Raw genomic sequence first — 16,964 nt, forward strand, 5'->3', positions numbered from 1 at the left:
TTAGGAACAAAGAAGGCAACAATCAGTGTATAATAGTGAACATGTATTTAAACAAGGTAATTTAAACAAGGTTCTGTAGGAGGATTCAGTGTTGGGTATTCCTTGTTGAGGATGTTGAACATCTATCTAGAGATTTGGAGAGGAACACTTATAGCATACAAATCGGGATAACATATAATGAGAAAACATGACACCTTAAAGTTTACAAACAGAAACACTACCTTGTCATGACTGTTGGCACTACAGTAACAAACAGCCTTGGTGTTATGTTCGACATGGCTTTATTTACAGCTTAACACATTGTATTGGGACATAATTTTGCTGTCAAAATCTAAGAGTGGCATGGTAAACATGATATATATATATATATATATACACACATAAGGACATGAATATGTCAATTGTTTTGTCCATAGGTTTTGATCAGCATTCAGTGCTAAGCATAAAACAAAGTGATTGCACATGTTTAAGCTGACAAAGTACCTCAAGTTTTTAATGCAATCTGATGCTGTACATTGGAATGGTTACACTTCCTCATGAGAGTTTGGTGTATATCTCTTGAAAACCTTCCACTTTCCCACTTGCTGCCCTCCTCTTCACATAGTTCATGATCCGGTTCTGAAACAGTCGTGCATCTTTCATTATCCACTGTATTACAATAATACCACAGCTTTGATTTGAGTCTGTTTACATACACCATAGCAATAATACCATGAGTCAAATTACAATTTATTGATAACTGGCACCTTACAGGGGATTAACTACAAGAAAGAACTGAACTCATGTTGTGCTGTCAAACTCATTCAGAATAGCCGTTTCGATTGGTTGAAGAAACAAAGTTATGGTATTGAATAATACCAGTAGTAATGGTATGTCGTATCATATTGGGTAAGGGGTAATATATTGGGTGAAGGATGCTTTTCTGCTTGCCTGACATGGTGTCTTTGGCTGCTGTACAGTGTCATAACTTATTTATTATGCTGCAAAAAGTACCCTGATATGAACTGAAGTATTTTTAGCCATGTGTTATTTATCTTTGATCTCATTTTGTCACCCATAATGCAATATCTGCATAATGCAAACTCACCCTGAGTTTGACGTCCACCTGGCCATGTTTCTGTGCCAGGGTCCACAGGTTGCTGACAAGAGTGGCTAGATTCGGCTGACTTAGATCACCATGTGCAAGGATTACATTCACCAGCTCCAAGGCCACTGCACTCTGACGTTTGGCAGTCTGAAACCAGAGCAAAAGTCATGCTGGAATACAAAGGCTGGTGAAATTCAGATGACTTGGTCCAAACTGGCATCCATGGAAGGTTTAGAAAACAGGTCCCTCTTGTTATGATCTGAAGTAAACAAAAAGGTCAAACTTATGAAAGATTGTGAACTGGTTAGTCATGAACTTACCTCTGGACTTGAGAGAGTCTTCAAGTGGTTCAGGATCTGCTCTACCAGCATGCTGCACATCTTCTTCACCTCTGTCAGAAACTTGGGGTCAGATCCATACAGTGCATCATTGGAATCAACTGAAATGAGGAACAGTTCTTGAAGTGAAATGTACATAAGTCCTGTGGTGTTATCTGGTTTTGTTATGGCCTGTATATTCTCTAAACATACACTCTGTTTAACTGTTTAAAATTACACATCAGCAAAAGGTGCACATTTGTGGTTGGTGTGTATCATACTTTTTTCACAAAGGGACACATTTTCTGATTTGTGTACGCAAACTCAGCCTGTGGTTTGATACATCTTTCCTAAGTCAGAACACTAAGCATCTTGGCTCTGATAAATTGATTAACAAAACTGGACAAATAACTCTAAATATAATAAAAAACATAAGTGTTCTGAGTTTCACTATGTAGTTTGAGGTTAGTTTCTGTTTCAACATAATTACGTAGCGCTTGATTTACGCTTTTAGAAGATGCACTGGTGCAACATGAAACTACAAAATGCAACCTCATATTTAGACTACCTTGCACCCAGTACATGTTGATAGTTTATGTTCAAAGAACACAAACTTCAGCTGTGAAACAGAATGATGAGGAACTGGCTTGAAGCAGTGACTCTGATAGCTCATGGACGGTAACTGAATTCATGTTACTGTTCATGTCAAGAAATTTTATGAAGTAAGATAAACTAATCTTATCAGACCCAGCATAGTGTCATAATAGTGTTCTGCTTTTGTATGGTGCAACAAGATTTTGAACTAGGATTTCACCAGGTGCAAGTAGGTTTCATTTCCTTAAATCAAGCCCTATGAAGCTACTGATGAACTGATACAAATGTCTTGATGCTCTGTACTCTTGTTCACCTTTGTCAATATGGTAAGGAAATGTTTCCTGGCAGCTGGCAGACAACGTGGCGATGACACGGGTGTACACGAGGGCTCGTGCGTCGCTGCTGTTGTCCCAGGTGTAGTCCTGAAGCACATTCAGCAGTCCGCGCAACAGGTACATCACACCTGCCTCTGGGTTGTCCTGAAACCAGAAACCAGACAGACTATGATTTAACCCTGTTGTGCAATATTCCATCAATATCACAGCAGGGCCTATGTGGTGACAAGACAGATGCATCAATAGCAGTTCTGTTTGAATAATAGATTCTCTTGCATCTATCAGATCTTGTTCAAGATCAATATTAAAGATTGCTGTTAAGGCCACTTGACCTAAGTCGAGCTGCTTTATGAGAAGTACTTGATACTGAGGAGAAATTCGACACAACTTCACAACATGGTTACACCAATAATGATGATAGGTGAGGATTTCAGTCATATTACCATGACAACAGTCGCAGGACGTACCGGTGTGACAAGCAGCGTTGACACAAAGTTGTATATAAAGTCAATTAAGAAGGGTTCCGAGGACTTCTTCCCTTCAGTCTCCAGGATACGAGGAACATCGGGGATGAGGGATATAGCTGCTTTGAAGAATGCATCTCCTGGAACACACAGTGGAGTTACACATGACTACAAATCTGTTGTACACATGTGGCAGGGGAAGCTCTTGTGAGTAGCGCCTCACTCAACAATATTTCAGCTATATGAGAGCAGCACTGTCTGTGAAAGACTTACCCTGAGAGAAACACTGGTTGTGAAGCTCCTATCTGTGAGAGACCTACCCTGGGAGAAACACTGGTTGTGAAGCTACTGACTGTGAGAGACCTACCCTGGGAGAAACACTGGTTGTGAAGCTCCTATCTGTGAGAGACCTACCCTGGGAGAAACACTGGTTGTGAAGCTCCTATCTGTGAGAGACCTACCCTGGGAGAAGCACTGGTTGTGAAGCTCCTATCTGTGAGAGACCTACCCTGGGAGAAACACTGGTTGTGAAGCTACTGTCTGTGAGAGACCTACCCTGGGAGAAGCACTGGTTGTGAAGTTACTGTCTGTAATAGACCTACCCTGGGAGAAGCACTGGTTGTGAAGCTACTGACTGTGAGAGACCTACCCTGGGAGAAGCACTGGTTGTGAAGCTACTGTCTGTAAGAGACCTACCCTGGGAGAAGCACTGGTTGTGAAGCTCCTGTCTGTGAGAGACCTACCCTGGGAGAAGCACTGGTTGTGAAGCTACTGTCTGTGAGAGACCTACCCTGGGAGAAGCACTGGTTGTGAAGCTACTGTCTGTGAGATACCTGGGAGAAGCACTGGTTGTGAAGCTTCTGTCTGTGAGAGACCTACCCTGGGAGAGGCACTGGTTGTGAAGCTACTGTCTGTGAGAGACCTACCCTGGGAGAAATACTGGTTGTGAAGTTACTGTCTGTAATAGACCTACCTAAGAGAGAGAGGCACTGAAGTTGTGAGAGCTACTGTCTGTGAGAGACCTACCCTGGGAGAAGCACTGGTTGTGAAGCTACTGTCTGAGTGACCTACTGTCTGGGACCTGGGAAACACTGGTTGTGAAGCTACTGTCTGTAAGAGACCTACCCTGGGAGGAGCACTGGTTGTGAAGCTACTGTCTGTGAGGAGACCTGGGAGAAACACTGGTTGTGAAGCTACTGACTGTGAGAGACCTACCCTACCTTGGAGAAGCACTGGTTGTGAAGCTACTGTCTGTGAGAGACCTACCCTGGGAGAAGCACTGGTTGTGAAGCTACTGTCTGACTCCACCCTGGGAGAGACCTACCCTGGGAGAAGCACTGGTTGTGAAGCTACTGTCTGTGAGAGACCTACCCTGGGAGGAGAGAAGCTACTGAGAGACCTACCCTGAGCACTGGTTGAGCAAAAGCCACCTGGCCTGACACTAGGTACAGCTGCAACTGGGACACGACAGACTGAAGTGATGGTATCGTGATGAAGGAGTAAGCTGAACACGCCTGAAAAGTTCAACAACATGTATCTTGTATGATTTTATCTGACCATGGTTGCTCTAAGTGACAGTGAGTTTGAGCAATCTCCCGATCAGTTCACACAAGATTTTGACACAATTCATGAAACAAAGTTCTGACTAAAATCAATAAAATAGATTTACAAACACCCCAAATATAGAACAAATAGTTATAATAACAGGATAGCATACATATTTAATGACAGGATGAAACTGTACGTCAATATGGATTTCTTGATATAGTATTATGTGTGTTACATACAATAATTTCTTGGAATTGGGAAAAAAAACCCATCACTGCTCATTGTGGCTTATGTGCACCCCTCTACCCAGCTGTATATAGTATTGGGGCCAAGTGGTTAAAGCGTTTGCTCGTCACACTAAAGACCCAGGTTGGTTCCCCACATGTGTACATTGTGTGAAGCCCATTTCTTGTATCCCCCACTTTGATATTGCTGGAATATTGCTAAAAGTGGCGTGAAACTAAACTCACTCACTCACATATTTAGTATTCCTTATAATTTCATGTGCATACTATCTTGTAACAGCACATAAGACCCTACTTTCACCTCATTGTCTTACTGCTACATATGTGGACTGTAACTGGACAGTACAATATGGGACCACTTTGATATTTGTTGTATAATTACTGTTTAACAACTCACCCGAACAAAAGCTGAAGTCTTGCCAGAGTGGTGGCCTTTCACAACCTTCCTTGTTTCCACAGACAGGCTGTTGACACTCTAGTGGAATGGACAGTAGTGACCGTCAACTCATGTAGGCATTTAGAAGTTGGGAGAACTGTTTACACAGTTTACACAACTTTTATATACGCAAAGTGATACAATGTCGTTTTCTTACCCCCTGACAAAAAGTTTGATGAAAATGTAACATGTAGATATACTTGATGAAAGTGTAACCAGTAGATAAGCCGACCCCCTTCTACAGACTTTTTTCGGTCCTCAAATTTGGCATATCTATGGTAATATACAGTACTTTTTGACATTTCTGGTGAATTTCCTTATACATACATACTTAAAACCTTGATTTTACAACAGTCGTTATTACTGACAAACAGACATTAACATGACATCAGGTCAGAAGCATTAGAAAAGAATTTGTGGACATAATTGTTGTGGTACCTGCTGTGTTTACCCATCAGTACTTTCATCAAAACAGAACTCATTGTAAACTCTTTCTAAATAGTGTTAACTAAAGGTGAATTAAAAGCATGATCTTTTACTCAAACATCTTGGTGGGATAAGATCAAAACCCAAGTCTTTTTACTCAAACCCATGACTTGCCAGAATATATTTGCAGGCCAGAGACACACCAATTGCAACCATGTCAAATGAGTCCTGTTTTCATAATGAACCATCCATGGAGTCACCATCCATCACAAGTGGGTACCAGGCGGTAAATGATTGAGATAAGGTTAGAGATGAACATACCTGCAACAAGCTGTTACAAGGACAGGGTCAAGGTTACTGAAGGCTGCTCTGGCCCCACTGAAGAAGCTGAGTTGTTGTTCAAGTCCCGTTGAAGGAGATGCGACGGATGAAACAACAGATGAGGTTGCTTATCACTCGCTTCTCATCCTCCAGAGTCAGGGCACTGAAACACACCCACACACGACTTTACAATGCTGATTTCTACATTAGCTAGACGTGTTGTTCAATCTTTCACCCTCAAATCTGATAAAACTGAATTAACATCAAATTTAATTTGACTGATCAGAGCTGACAGCCCACATAGCATTTATTTAATTGTATTTTCCTGACCAGTCTATTGCAGATAAATAATTTAACTACAAAAATGACACAAAATTCAAGTAACAGTCCACTTATGTTTTATGTTGAGGAACACCTTAAAGGCACATCGTCATTTGACAATATTTTGGCCTATATTATATAATTATATTGGGGCATATGCACTCAAATTAGCTTCCTACTGATGCAATAAAAGACTTATTATCCCTTACAACCTGCCTGAAATCGATAATTGAAACTTCAAGGCGAACAGCTTCCAAACACTTGCCATATATATAAAATGTAAACCATTGCTCCGTACATCAAAAACTGTCGCACGCGGTGTTGTCGGTGTTGCCGAACTGGTTTCAATCACAAATTGTGGGTAGGATGTTCGTAAAGGGTGCTCCAAGGGACATAACTCTATGGGGTTCGCTTGAAATCATGTTCGCCTGGTAGAAGGCGCAAGAATCGATTTAATGCAACGTTGCATCATTTCATTTGAACTTTTTAATTTAATATTGTAATCTGGATACATATCTTTTGGGGGAATAAATTATACGATAACTTCCCTGAGGGCTGATAGTAAGTATTAATGAGAGAAATGCGTTATTTATTTTTAGAGATATAGTGCCTATAAACGACTGATCACACGGATGCGGGGCTGATTTGAGTAAATCTGGGATTCCAACCATACACAAGCAGATTATGTACAAAGAGTTCATCTATGTACAGTACAACCAGTTTTATTGAGAATTCAAGATTGTTATTTATAAAAAAAATTCCACTCATTTCTCACGTATTAAATGTGAATATTAGCAGAACATAACTCCAGATTCAAAGACAGGTGAACAGTTAGTATTTTGTCAAGTCACCATGGGCAGCAATGCAGGCTTCAATGCGGCGGGGCATACTACTGATCAAAGAAGTTAGAAAGTCGTGGTCCATGCTGTCCCAATATCGGACCACCTCTTCTTTCATTTCAGCAATATTTGTCAGATTTTTCTTATTGACACTTTCCTTCATAAGTCCCCAAACATTTTCTTTTGGATTTAGACCAGGGCTATAGCTTGGCCAATCTAATAATGTCATATTTTGGGTCCGAAACCAGGCCTGTGAATGCTTTGAACGATGTTTTGGGTCGTTGTCCTGCTGGAAAATCCAAAAATTTCCATAGAACACGTGAGCAGATGGAAGTAAATGTCCCTCGAAAATATCTGTGTACCGCTCACTGTTCATATTCCCTTCAAATACACAGAGGGGCGTTGCCCCTAACACAGATATGCCACCCCACACGTTAAATTTCGGACTGTACTTTGGGCGCTGATACAAAGGTTTTACAGTTTGTTTGGTCCAGAATTTCAGTGTATTAGGAAACAGCCACACAGAACTTTCATCTGAGAAAATCACATTGTCCCAGTTAGGAATTTCTATGCTGTAAGCACCAGTTCAACCTTCGCCCTTTTTGTTCAGGTTTCATGATCGGTGATGGAATCCCTCGACTTTTCTGCCAACCCATTGCATGCAGCTCAGTTCTAATTGTCTCCTTACAGACAGCCACAGTTCCTCTAACATTCATATCCAGCCTTACGTTTTCTAAACTCCTTCGTTTGTTTTTAGAAACAAGAATACCAAGCCGCCTCCTGTCCCCGACAGTCAATTTTCTGGGACTACCTGCGCCTCCCTGGTGCTCAATGCCATATCCATTTGCAATATTTTTCAAAACACGATAAACAGTGGAAAAGGGATGCCTGTTCTACTTGAAATCACTTTAGCTGATCTGATGTCCTTGTTATAATACTCTGAAATCAACTTCCTCTTCTCTAAATCATTCATACTGAGGATCACTGAAAATGTCGTCTGCTAGCAAGTAAGCAAAGGGGGATAACTCTTCACAAATTAATGAAAAAGGATTAACAGATGGTCTCACTTGAATGAAACCAAGCACTTGATAGCTGGTCAAGTTTGTTTATACTAGAAATCCATTTAAACATATTCCTAAAATTCTCAATAATTTCTGGTCATACTATATAGGGATTTCTTACTTGACAGAGTCATGCATTGTCTTACAGATGAACATCATGGCGTTTATGACGATGGGATCATTCAATGGCTCCACCTGAAACCTGGAATAGGATTGTCAGATACAAATCAGGAACATGACACGTAATACTGGAACTACTTTCTGTCTACTTCAATCACACAATAGTTTTGAAAGTATGCTCAGACAGAACATACAACCTAAACAGAAGATTTGTGTTTTCTTCTTGTTTGACATGATGATGTCATCATCCTAACATTTTCACTCATGGTTGTATCAGATTTTGTCAGTTCTCTTGATAAGATATGTTACTGGACATGAAAAGCTAAATATCTGATGTACATGTGGTTCTAACAATCAAGTAATAATTTATGCACAGGGTGAGATTCTTACATTTACCTTTCATCATAATTACATCTGCTCATTACTTTACCATTCTTAAGAAAACAGAAGTGATAAGCATGAGATCATGACATATGTATAGTCTACCTTGGTGCACTACTTACTTAGCAAATGCCTCGGCAACCGTCTTACAGGCATCGACCTTGACATTCTCTCTCTGGAACATGTCCATGAAGGGGAGGAACTTCTCCTGAACACAGAGAAAGTCGACTGAATAAAGCCACATTCAGCAAAAAATGAGATACATGACGGAAATAGCCTACAATCTAGTCTGGACCAGACAAACCAGTGACTGACATCATGAACATTGATCTAGGCAAAGGGATGCCATGACATGCATCAACCTAGCTGACAGATCTGACTACCCAGCCTGTGGGCTGCCAATTATAATGTATATCTTCTCGGGGGTACAAACATTTGTACTTACACTAATATATTGGTCAAACGAGATTACATAGCCTGTGTAAGCAGCAAGAAGAATCCGTATTGTCATGAGATTCCATTAGCCAGGCTGACAATTGTAAATCTTTATTTGGACCAAAATGACAAGCGTGGTGGTCCTCAGCAATATTTCAGCTCAATGACAACAGCATATATATAATCAAGTCAAACAAGTGATTGATATTGTCAGTAATGAACCACAAATACAATGACCAAATCGGACCATCCAATGCAGTGTGACTAGTATAAGACAAAATATTATGGATATCAACTTCTTGTTTATTCTATACACAACGTTTCTGGGCTTTTACTTGCCCCGTCAGGTGAATGGCGAAGGGAAGGGAAAAGCCCAGAAACGTTGTGTATAGAATAAACAAGAAGTTGACATCCATAATATTTTGTCTTATACTTGAATACCAACTTCTATATGCCTCTCTAGAACCTTATCAGTATGACTAGTAACAGGTAGTGGGGATCAAGTCCAAGCCAGATTCCCCTCAGAGCACTTGCCTTAATCTGTAGGTAGCAGCTTGTAGACACACAGTCTAAGAAACTGACATTTCTAACTCACCAGAGAGAAGAGTGCTGTGAAGTTGTGTTGATGAGCCAGTATCTTGGAAACAACAGACAACATCTGGGGGTAGAAGTCCTCGAACACCCTGTCTGGGGTCAGGTGTTTGATGATGTCCGCCAGGATGGTGTTCACCTCTCGCTTCTGTACAACATAGGGATAACTCTATAGACGAAACTTGTATTGAGTACTTTCAATAATAATGATGTTTAGTTTTAGGTCTGGTTTGTCACCAAGAAAGCTATTTCACCACTTCCAGGAGTAGGTTTATCACCAGTTTTATGTTGATATTTCTGAAGTGATTTTTTTCAACATCATGAAATAAAAATATTAAAATGCTCCAGTTTTCAGTGGACAACAGTTCCACAAAGATATCATTTGTCATTTAGTCACGCTACTGTTACAGTTACCATGGTTAGAGGTGAGTTAAGTAATCTTACCCCAAAGTGTTTGACAACATACTCAATCCAAATATCAGCACTGCCAATGTACTCCTGAAAATTAATCAAAGAGTTCATTAAAATTTTGAACCCATGGAGTCTACCACTTTTATGAATATACTGCAAATGATGTACACAGGACAGTGAAAGCGACAAATGAAAGTGACTAACAAACAATGCATGTAACAGTACTTTTATACAGCTTGTCAGCTCTGATAGGGATATATGCTGCCAAGAAAAGTACCAAAGAGTTTCTTGAACTTTCAGTTAGTCTCCATATTGAAGCACATGAAGCACAATGTTATGTCTCCATAACACCTTGTTAGGAATGTGCCTCTGTTCACACAGCACTATATGGGTACCCGGTAGGAAGATATTGTAATGTGACTACTGAGGCTGTTTGGTTAGAATAACAACAGTATAAAATCTAAGACATGCAGCCTTTGACCAGCGGATCCTATCAGCTCAGGATGCCAGCTGAGATAGACAAGTAGAATATTTGGGGCAAAGCACACTGGACAAAAAGGGACGTGACATGAAGGCGAGAAGAATAGAAACCAAAGTCAACATCAGTGCCATGGAACACTTTTGACACCATCAACACAAACACTACGAATGTCTTTTTTATTGAAATCATGCAAACGTTCATCATATTAGCAGTTTAATGATGACGTATTTAAGTTATTTGTGCATAAAAAAAATATTTCAGAAATTCAAAATTTATTTTTGATGGTCTTTTACCTTTTTGTAATCTTTTGCTTAGATTCTACATTCAAATTTCGGGCTAGTAAATTATTTTGTGGGCTAGTAACTTTCAGACATAGCTAGCCCGACTGGCTAGCAAAATTTGGAAACTATTTTGCACACTGCCCAGGTCTTCAGCATGACAAGTACATGCTTTAATCACCAACAGTCTCACCAACATACCCCCTTGTTTAAAGGTCACATGCAACGTAAAACACAACTTTGCAGATTCTGATACCTTTCGGTGTGGACTTACCAAAACAAATCATCAAAAATGCAAATTCAACTTATAAAGTTGAAAAATAAAGCGATGAAAAAACCCATGCGAAATCGGAGTTCAAACGATTCACTAATTTTCCCCCAGCGCTTGGGGAAAACTGGTTTCAACAGTTGGGCTGGGCTGCGTTCGGCTGTGCTCATAGCACATGCGCATTGAAATAGGTTCGCGCAGCTTGGAAGGTTGTCCAGATTAAAAGGTCGTGAGCAGGAGTATTCTAATCAAAACAAATAGTAAATAATCGACTCATTACATAAAAGAACCTTGTTAGGATCTAGATCTACTCAGCTATGTGTCAACCAGTGAGGCGTTCGACATTTCAAGACGGAAAACCTTCGCTGGCAGTGAATACTCAGTGAAGGCTTTGTGTGAGCTATTTTTCTAATGTTTTGTTGATATTTCACAGGCGCGAGCTTTTTATATGTTATGACAGTAGATTACCGATTTAACTGTTTATATAATTTCATTTTTCTATTTCACCACACGTTCTTTTTACCGAGTCACTTTCTCAGTTCGATACTTAAAAGCAATGTCATTATTTAGCGTTGACAGAATTTCCAACTGTGATATAGATATGTCGTTGTCACAGACAAAACTCAATGTCTGTTTTATTGACACCTGTGTGTTTGCCTGCCTGTCTGCTAATGACAATATTCAATACACAACTTCGATCAATGACCACATGCAATTTGAACTTAACACCTATCAGGCTATACACCATAAACAAAGCGCATTGATTTATGGCCCGAGTTCGGTCTCTGTCACATTATGTAATTACACAGACAGGCAGGTGTGATACTTGTACACATGACATGTTATGATGTCTGTTGATTGCAAAATGTTATACACAAAAAAATGAGCATGTATTTACAAAACCCAACATCTCTATATATACACACACAATGAGCCGTGAGGGCATCGTCAAATGAACCAGCCATTACACTTGAGTGCAACCCACCCGCTCTGACTGGGTTCGGTATCCTGGCAGCTTCGTTTTTAGGGAAGTAAACCCAAGTACAAAATATTGCACTTTTGATTTGCAATTGTACGTTATAAGTTTGTTTATATGTTTTTTCATAATCAGCAATTATATTATATGTCATGAATAAGTGATAATTGTGTTTTTTATTATGTTTGATTTTTTGGTTGCATGTGACCTTTAAAGAGACACATTTGTATTCTCTCTCGAAAAAAACCCATATTTTCTCCATCACAAAAACACTAGCAATACATCCTCCTTTCCATTATAACTCCCAAAACAGTCAGCTGAATCTGTGACTTGGGGACATGTTAGGTTTGAAATGTACATATGTAGACTGAATGAGATAAGCAGTTCAAGTTTACACTGGACAAACTAAACTGATACAGAGGTGTATGTACAATACTGACAGAGATGGGTCAGAAAAAGTAGCACTGGACTAATATGACCTAAGACATGGAGAAGACTACATACAGCTGGGTTCTTGAGCTTGACAACAGCCTTCCAGACTTCGTTAAGGACGGCCAGTCGCTGTTCTGGAGGGGGGTCCGCCACCACCAGACACAGTCCCAGGGTCTTGTAGAGCTGATCCTGAACATAGGACGAACAACACATAAAACACTGGGTACAGGTTTCTGCAACTATATTATTTCTAAGTATTGCAGAAACAGAAAAAGGCCCTTCCTGCCATATTCTCAAAGAACCTCTCAGCTCACACTGGGTGAAAGAGGACTTACTGACTTCTGACGTACCTTGGGGAAGCCGCTGTCCTCATACTGGGTGAAGGAGGGCTCACTGACTCCTGACGTACCTTGGGGAAGCCTGTGTCCTCACACTAGGTGAAGGGGGGCTCACTGACTCCTGACGTACCTTGGGGAAGCCTGTGTCCTCACAGTGGGTGAAGGAGGGCTCACTGACTCCTGACGTACCTTGGGGAAGCCTGTGTCCTCACACTGGGTGAAGGAGGGCTCACTGACTCCTGACATACCTTGGGGAAGCCTGTGTCCTCACACTGGGTGAAGGAGGGCTCACTGACTCCTGACATACCTTGGGGAAGCCTGTGTCCTCACACTGGGTGAAGGAGGAGCTCACTGACTCCTGACGTACCTTGGGAAGCCTGTGTCCTCACTCTGGGTGAAGGAGGGCTCACTGACTGACGTACCTTGGGGAAGCCTGTGCTCTCTCCACACTGGTTGAAGGAGGGGCTCACTGACTCCTGACATTACCTTAGGGGAAGCCTGTGTCCCTCACACTGGGTGAAGGAGGGCTCACTGACTCCTGAGCCTCGCCTTACCTTGGGGAAGCCTGTGTCCTCACACTGGGTGAAGGAGGGCTCACTGACTCCTGGCGTACCTTGGGGAAGCTGGTGTCCCTCACACTGGGTGAAGGAGGGCTCACTGACTCCTGACGCATTACCTTGGGGGAAGCCGGTGTCCTCACACTGGGTGAAGGAGGGCTCACTGACTCCTGGCGTATACCTTGGGAAGCCTGTGTCCTCACACTGGGTGAAGGAGGGCTCACTGACTCCTGACATACCTGGGGAAGCGGTGTCCTCACACTGGGTGAAGGGGGGCTCACTGACTCCTGACGTACCTTGGGGAAGCCTGTGTCCTCACACTGGGTGAAGGAGGGCTCACTGACTCCTGACGTACCTTGGGGAAGCCGGTGTCCTCACAGTCCTTGATCATCTCAGTGAACATGACGGCGCGGTGTGCGATGTACTCGGGCTGGAAGGCTGACATGATGGAGTTGAGAAGCAGGGCACTGCAGACAGACACACGGAACAACTCAACACAATTACATCAATACATGCATGGTGTCAATGTCACCAATACAATAATCAAATATTGTGACAGCTTTTCTCAAGTGTCTTCCGCACTTGTGATGTAGTTGGTGTAGCATCAGCACTGAGAGTGAAAGCAGGGATAGAAATACTTTTTTTTCTAAGTGTGCCTAAGGGCACCAGACAAATATTTTAGATGTGCCTTTCAGAAATTGAGTATGCCCACATGTTTTAGAATAAATGACAAATTTGATGATCATTTGAAATTTATTCTTAAATAAAGAAATGGGTTTATGAACATTCAAATATGTATGGTATTATTTAATTTGGAAAAAAATAATTGTTTTGGGGATTAAATGACTAAATGTGAGTTATGTCTCTGAAAAATCAGGCGTGTCAAAAGGGCACCGAGAACACTAATGGCACACTAATATATGGGCTATTTCGAACCCTGGAAAGGTTGGTGGTTTGATTCCTTGGCCCAGTCGAACCAATACACTTCAACAGAGTGCAGTTATCTGGTGCTTAGTATGAAGGGGAGAACACAAGGACAGTTAAGTTTGGCGTCAGTATCTTACGAGTGAGTGAGTAAGTTGAGTTTTACGCCGCATTCAGCAATATTCTAGCTATATGACAGCGGTCTGTAAATAATCGAGTCTGGACCAGACAATCCAGTGATCAACAGCATGAGCATCGATCTGTGCAATTGGGAACCGATGACATGTGTCAATCAAGTCAGTGAACCTGACCACCTGATCACGTTAGTCGCCTCTTACGACAAGCATGGATTTCTGAAGATAGCTTGAATATTGCTGAGTGCTGCGTAAAACTAAACTCACTCACTCACGACATCAAGAGAATTGAAATTAATCATAAAGTGAAAATATATATAACAGACTAACTGGGTCCTTCTCTTATCTGGACCATATCTATCATGACCAATCCTATCGGGAACTTACCTAATTGGACCATGTCTATAGTTAGGTTTGTATATCTGGACCTTGCTCATCTGGACACCTGTCTAACTGTAGTCTTGTCTGTCTGGACTTCTGTGTAACTGGATATGGACCACTGATGATTACAGTCCCTTACACCCACCTGTTACACTGCTTCTTGCATTTGTCGAGAGTCTCTGTGAGGACTGTCTCAGGTGATTTGTTGGCGATGCACTGAAGCAGCCAGTCCAGAGATGGGGAGAACAGCATCAGGTACCTCGGCATCTCAAGCTTCTGCATGGCAAGGATGTTCTGTACACTGTCCCCTTGTACCTGCAATGGGAGGACATTGCTATAGTGCTTCCCTGAATCTGTTATAGGTAGCCATTGTTACAGTAAAACCCTTCAATCTGTAATAGGAAGCCATTGTTACAGTAAAACCCTTCAATCTGTGATAGGAAGCCATTGTTACAATAAAACTCTTCAATCTGTTATAGGTAGCCATTGTTAGAGTAAAACCCTTCAATCTGTGATTGGTAGCCATTGTTACAGTAAAACCCTTGAATCTGTGATAGGAAGCCATTGTTACAGTAAAACCCTTCAATCTGTGATAGGAAGCCATTGTTACAGTAAAACCCTTCAATCTGTGATAGGAAGCCATTGTTACAATAAAACTCTTCAATCTGTTATAGGTAGCCATTGTTACAGTAAAACCCTTCAATCTGTAATAGGAAGCCATTGTTACAGTAAAACCCTTGAATCTGTGATAGGAAGCCATTGTTACAGTAAAACCCTTCAATCTGTGATAGGAAGCCATTGTTACAGTAAAACCCTTCAATCTGTGAAAGGAAGCCATTGTTACAGTAAAACCCTTCAATCTGTGATAGGAAGCCATTGTTACAGTAAAACCCTTCAATCTGTGAAAGGAAGCCATTGTTACAGTAAAACCCTTCAATCTGTGATTGGAAGCCATTGTTACAGTAAAACCCTTCAATCTGTGATTGGAAGCCATTGTTACAGTAAACCCTTAGATCTGGGATTGGAAGCCATTGTTACTGTAAAACCCTCCAATCTGTGATAGGTAGAAATTGTTACAGTAAAACCCTTCAATCCATAATAGGAAGCCAGTTTTACAGTAAAACCCTTTAATCTGTGATAGTAAGCCATTGTTACATTAAAACCCTGTAATCTGTGATAGGAATCCATAGTTACAGCAAAACCCTTCAATCTGTGATAGGAATCCATAGTTACAGCAAACCCTTCAATCTGTGATTGGAAGCCATTGTTACAGTAAACCCTTAGATCTGGGATTGGAAGCCATTGTTACTGTAAAACCCTTCAATCTGTGATAGGTAGAAATTGTTACAGTAAAACCCTTCAATCCATAATAGGAAGCCAGTTTTACAGCAAAACCCTTTAATCTGTGATAGTACGCCATTGTTACATTAAAACCCTGTAATCTGTGATAGTACGCCATTGTTACATTAAAACCCTTCAATCTGTGATTGGAAGCCATTGTTACAGTAAAACCCTTCAATCTGTGATTGGAAGCCATTGTTACAGTAAAACCCTTCAATCTGTGATTGGAAGCCATTGTTACAGTAAACCCTTAGATCTGGGATTGGAAGCCATTGTTACTGTAAAACCCTTCAATCTGTGATAGGTAGAAATTGTTACAGTAAAACCCTTCAATCCATAATAGGAAGCCATTTTTACAGTAAAACCCTTTAATCTGTGATAGTAAGCCATTGTTACATTAAAACCCTGTAATCTGTGATAGGAATCCATAGTTACAGCAAAACCCTGTAATCTGTGATAGGAATCCATAGTTACAGTTAAACCCTTCAATCTGTGATTGGAAGCCATTGTTACTGTAAACCCTTAGATCTGGGATTGGAAGCCATTGTTACTGTAAAACCCTTCAATCTGTGATAGGTAGAAATTGTTACAGTAAAACCCTTCAATCCATAATAGGAAGCCAGTTTTACAGCAAAACCCTTTAATCTGTGATAGTACGCCATTGTTACATTAAAACCCTGTAATCTGTGATAGGAATCCATAGTTACAGCAAAACCCTTCAATCTGTGATTGGAAGCCATTGTTACAGTAAAACCCTTCAATCTGTGATTGGAAGCCATTGTTACAGTAAACCCTTTAATATGTGATAGGAATCCATTGCTAAAGTAAAACCCTTAAATCTGTCATCGGAAAACCTATCAAAGTAACACCCTTAAAGCTGCGATAGTAAGCAATTGTTATAGTGAAACCATTGTTACAGTAA

The 16,964-nt window shown here is 40.9% G+C and overlaps 1 protein-coding gene across 1 annotated transcript in view; it reads right to left on the reverse strand.

Annotated features, from left to right (window-relative positions):
• Positions 1–28: 28 nt before the first annotated feature.
• The window catches only part of LOC124281069 (VPS35 endosomal protein-sorting factor-like), a 28,527-nt gene continuing 11,591 nt past the window's right edge, over positions 29–16,964 (reverse strand). The window contains 17 exon segments of the mRNA XM_046717079.1: positions 29–618; positions 1,088–1,234; positions 1,408–1,526; positions 2,312–2,477; positions 2,801–2,937; positions 3,494–3,521; positions 4,225–4,311; positions 4,988–5,063; positions 5,774–5,860; positions 5,862–5,936; positions 8,116–8,196; positions 8,618–8,703; positions 9,526–9,669; positions 9,966–10,019; positions 12,440–12,556; positions 13,618–13,729; positions 14,847–15,016. Coding sequence (XP_046573035.1) covers positions 535–618; positions 1,088–1,234; positions 1,408–1,526; positions 2,312–2,477; positions 2,801–2,937; positions 3,494–3,521; positions 4,225–4,311; positions 4,988–5,063; positions 5,774–5,860; positions 5,862–5,936; positions 8,116–8,196; positions 8,618–8,703; positions 9,526–9,669; positions 9,966–10,019; positions 12,440–12,556; positions 13,618–13,729; positions 14,847–15,016 — 1,770 coding nt within the window. The 3' untranslated portion in view covers positions 29–534.

Source organism: Haliotis rubra, unplaced genomic scaffold, assembly GCF_003918875.1.
Source record: "Haliotis rubra isolate DU_JTF1 unplaced genomic scaffold, ASM391887v1 Scf279, whole genome shotgun sequence".
NCBI classification, from domain to species: Eukaryota; Metazoa; Mollusca; class Gastropoda; order Lepetellida; family Haliotidae; genus Haliotis; species Haliotis rubra.